Here is a 4,565-nt window from a genome sequence, read left to right as displayed (position 1 = left end):
ACTACTTCCCAATACTGATCAATTTTTTGAAGTATTGATGATGCTACTTCACTTTGACTAAATTCTTCTTTTCCAATATAATCGTTTAGATGTTGTTGGATTCCAAGAAACAAAAACCTTACATCAGAAATGGTGGGATAGGAGGAAGCTGAAAGCAATACTGTTGCTTTTTCTAATGGTTCCAGTAACGTAAGTGTATCCTATTTATATTGTAAATTAGTCATAATGTAGTTTATTTTTTGGATTAGTTATGTTATTAATTAATGTTAATATCGTTATTAATGAAGAATAGCTAACACTTACATTTATTTTTATCCATCCTTGCGCGTCCGGTACGAATTTTTTAATGTCTTGATCTGTTGCAGCTAACATTTCAATAGGTCGCAACATTTTTTGGAATTTTACAATCATGTAATAGGTGCTATTCCACCTGGTCTCAACATCTAATTGTGGTTTGTAATATGTTAAATTTTCTATTGAACACAATTCTCGTAATCTATCACACCTTAGAGTTGAGTGTTTAATTTTTTTCATTAACTCACGAATTTTAACAACCTCATCATCAATAATTTTAATTCCTTGCTGCGCGGCCAAATTTAAAATATGTGCAGAGCACCTATAATGTCGAAAAGACTGATCATTAAGTTCTCTTGTAAGTTCTTCTGCAATTATTCTTCCACAAACTACCATCGCCGATTCATTATCAGTAGTTAAAGCCAAAGTTTTTTCAAGTAGATTAAATTCTGTTAAAACTGATTTTATTGCATTTGCTATATTATTTCCAGTATGACGGGTAGTAAAAGAAATAATATCTAATAAAAAGTTTTTTAGGTTCCAATTATTGTCAACATAATGAATTGTCAGGCCAAGAAATGCATCATTATTACATGTTGAAGTCCACATATCGGCTGTTAAAGATAATTTGCCCAGAATTGCATTTAGATCTTCTTGTATATTTTTACGTTTTTCTTTAAAATAATCAACTACCAAAGTTTTTACTGTTTTTTCATCTGGAATTTGATATCGAGAATCAAATTTATTGATCATAATTTTAAATCGCAAATTTTCAACAGAACGGAAGGGTTGTGCATCTCCAATTACCCACTCTACTACTGCAATATCTCGTTCATTTTTTTTCTTTTTCAGGCCAAGGATCAGTTTGCCTAAAATTCAAAATACTTTGATTCTTTCCTGTATTTTTGACATTTCCTATCTTTATTTTATGTATAGATTCTAAGTGTCGTTTTAAAGTTGAAATTCCAGTTTTTTTTCCAAAAACACATTGACATTTGCAACAAACTGGATATCCTGGATGTTGAGTTGTTTGTTCGTTAAAATACTTCCATGTTGGTGAAGTTCGGCGAGATTGAGGTGAGGTTTCTTCTTCACTGTCATCATTATCATCATTTTCTTCATCTTCTATAGGAGGTGCATCTTGTTCAAAAGGTTCAAATTCATCAAAATTGTTAAAATCTTCAAAATCATAATTCGAATAAGACATTTTTACTGAAAAATTTAATGGGAAGGAAAAAACAATGGGAAGAGTGAAGTAAAGTAAAATGCAAAACGCGAAAATTTTGACGGTAAGAGACGTGTCATGATTTACATATTTCACATGACTTATTAAATTGCAGTAAAGATCTGCGAAATTAATCTCTAAATTTATTTATATTGTTTATTATAAAAACCGATTTGGGACCGTCCAAATTAAGTCCCAAAATTAGGACTAGGTCTTACCAAGACTGAGTTCAAAGACTCAGTCCTAAAGTCCTGGACCTGAACTTTTCCATACCCTAATCTTCCTAGATATGTACTCGGATATGGTATAGCCTCCGCGTAATCTATTATATAAAAATGGCAGAAGGGTACACTTTTCTAGATATGTACTTGGGTATGGAAGGCCTGGTCAGAATCAATATATACCGCCTATACCGGTAATCGAAATTGGCATACATGTACTGGCAACAAATAGGCAACTGATATGTATCAACAAGTGAAGGTAACTCTGTAATCATTATATAAAATATTGGGAGAAGCCTTCATCTTTCTAGACAAGCAAATCGCGAATAAACATATTCCTAATAGGTGATATTTAGATATTCTTCTGCGTAATCATTATATAAAATATTAGAAGAAGAATACCCTATCACTAGCCCGCTAGAATTACATACCATAGTGCCGGCCAAATTTAACCGATTTTTTATCTATGGCTGATCAAGTAACTTATGTGAGGGTGTTCCGGTGCCGAACAGTATCACGTGACTGGCGCAGTAAGGCGCAGTATAAAATCGGCCAGCACTATTTCACAATTTTGGCCAGATCTTTGGGCATAATATTTCGGCATCCAAGCTGGCCTGAAACTGGCGAACTAATAAGCACTCAGATTCCCCTGCCAGTTCCACGACAGTTCCAGGAGAGTTCCGGGCACTACCAGGTTACTATCATAGTGCCAACTTAGATCATGTGTCCCAAAGATCGGCCAGAAATTATACACTGCGCCACCTGACATGATATTTTTTTACCATATTTCAGCATTTTGATGGATAACAAAATAGGTGAAGAAGGAAGCACTCTCGAATCCTTAACAGGCAACCAAAGAGGCGCAGAATGGCAAAAACTTCATCATAAAACTTAGAATCCAAATAATTGCAGACAAACCAGACCTCCAACATAGAATTCAACAACCAATCAACCATAGAATCCCAATATCATAAATTATATTAGAAAATGATTATTGATGCATAGAACTAAATAAAAATAGGTATATTTCGATTATTTAGATTATTTAAATTATTTAGTCATAACTAGGCAACAGTTTAACAATAACTAAGTAACATTATTTTAGATTATTACCTAGTCATAACTAGGCAACAGTTTAACAATAACTAAGTAACATTATTTTAGATTATTACCTACTTATTGTTAGACTGTTACCTACTTAAATAACCTAATCTAAGCCGTTTATTACTAAATAATATAATTATATTATTTAGTAATAAACGGCTAGGGTAACTAGTTGGACTATAACTTATCCTTCAGAAAGAATTTATTTGAAGATGGCAATTTCACTGTTCCTTCTAAACAGGAAGTGGAATATGACTTAATGCAACAACTATCTGTTCTATCCATTAATATAGATATAAAAATTTTGCTTAATTCACCAGTAATCAATAAAAAATAGCAATTTTTTATTACAGCAAAGAGTATAATCTATAAGTTTTGAAAAGTTATTCATTCTGAACATGAGGAGATTTTATACTAATATGGTTTTGCAGAAAGTTATGATAAAAGAATTAATGAAATTCGTATTATCAATAAAGTTAAAATTAATACTATGAAACAACAAGTATACCAAGAAGTTAAAAAACTACTTCCAGATATATTAGTAATATTAATCTACGTTAATAACTATCTAAGGCAAGAAAATTATATAAATTATTTAATGCAGTAGATGTGAAAAATAAAGCAAATTACCTATAATACAAATGCAATTTTAAGCCTTAATAATACTCAAATCCAAAATATTATAGATTTTATGCTGATCACTGGTAATTATCAGACCCCAAAAAATAATTAGAATAATGCATCTGAAACACAAAGGTAATACTTAGATTTAGTTGAGATAAACATTTCAACCACATCTATTACTCCATCTTATGACTCTAATTTTTCAAATAATTCCTCTGTAATCAGTTCAGATAATTCACCGATCATCCCATATGATGCTTGTACTCCTTATATCAATATGACATTAAAAGAATATCCTTATCTATCATTACTATATTATAATGATGAATGTAATGATGGGTATGAATTTAAGAGTTCAGGTTTATGTTTAGGGTGTGAGAATGAGTATAGTAAAGGAAAGGTAATTGGCCGATGTATAAAAGGTTTTTACTATATTAAGTATCAGTTTTCATCACATGAAAAAAAAATCATGACACCAGAAATAATTTCATTAATCACACATCAAGCAAATAGAAATAATCCAACTTATAATCACATCTATTTTTGCAACAAGATATTAGATCAATATTCTAATCTATATAGAGAATTTAATAGTGAAAATTTTGATTATTATGGAATTACTGATGGAACATCATATCCATTATGTAAATTAGATCATGATGATGAAGAAAGTATATATAGAAGGTACCAGGTATAAAGCTGAATATTATTTTATTAAATGTGAACAGCGTAAAATTGAGATAACTGCATAATCTAATTACTCCTTTCTGATCTTTTAGACAACAGGAAATGATTTATTTAACTATTTTTTAAAAATATGATAAGAATGAAATATTATTAAACAGCTTTCTATCTGAAAATTTTTGAATTATAAGAAAAAAGGGATTTAAATTGTTTGCAATAATATAAAAAAAAAAATAATCAAATCTGATAAAATACTAATCCCTGAATATCTGAATTGGCATACTAAATTAACTAGTTTGCCAAATATTTTATTAAATAAGATTTGCTCCAATTTATACAAAAAATATAAAAGAGAAACAGAACTTAAGCCATGATAATTATCAGATGATCACCTTTTCATAAATTCAAAACCA

At 30.1% G+C, this 4,565-nt stretch overlaps 1 protein-coding gene across 1 annotated transcript; it reads left to right on the top strand.

Moving 5' to 3' along the window:
* Nucleotides 1–3,745: 3,745 nt before the first annotated feature.
* Nucleotides 3,746–4,289, top strand: OCT59_024980 (uncharacterized protein; the record flags this gene model as incomplete). The annotated part of the gene is made up of 3 exons (XM_066135405.1): nucleotides 3,746–3,868; nucleotides 4,022–4,159; nucleotides 4,248–4,289. 3 exons carry the CDS (start codon nucleotides 3,746–3,748, stop codon nucleotides 4,287–4,289), a joined length of 303 nt encoding a protein of 100 aa, XP_065991793.1.
* Between the last annotated feature and the right edge of the window lie 276 nt (nucleotides 4,290–4,565).

This window comes from Rhizophagus irregularis, chromosome 5 (assembly GCF_026210795.1).
Source record: "Rhizophagus irregularis chromosome 5, complete sequence".
Taxonomy (NCBI): domain Eukaryota; kingdom Fungi; phylum Glomeromycota; class Glomeromycetes; order Glomerales; family Glomeraceae; genus Rhizophagus; species Rhizophagus irregularis.
Note: the sequence above shows the minus strand (reverse complement) of the source record. Positions and strands in the feature narration are given on the sequence as shown.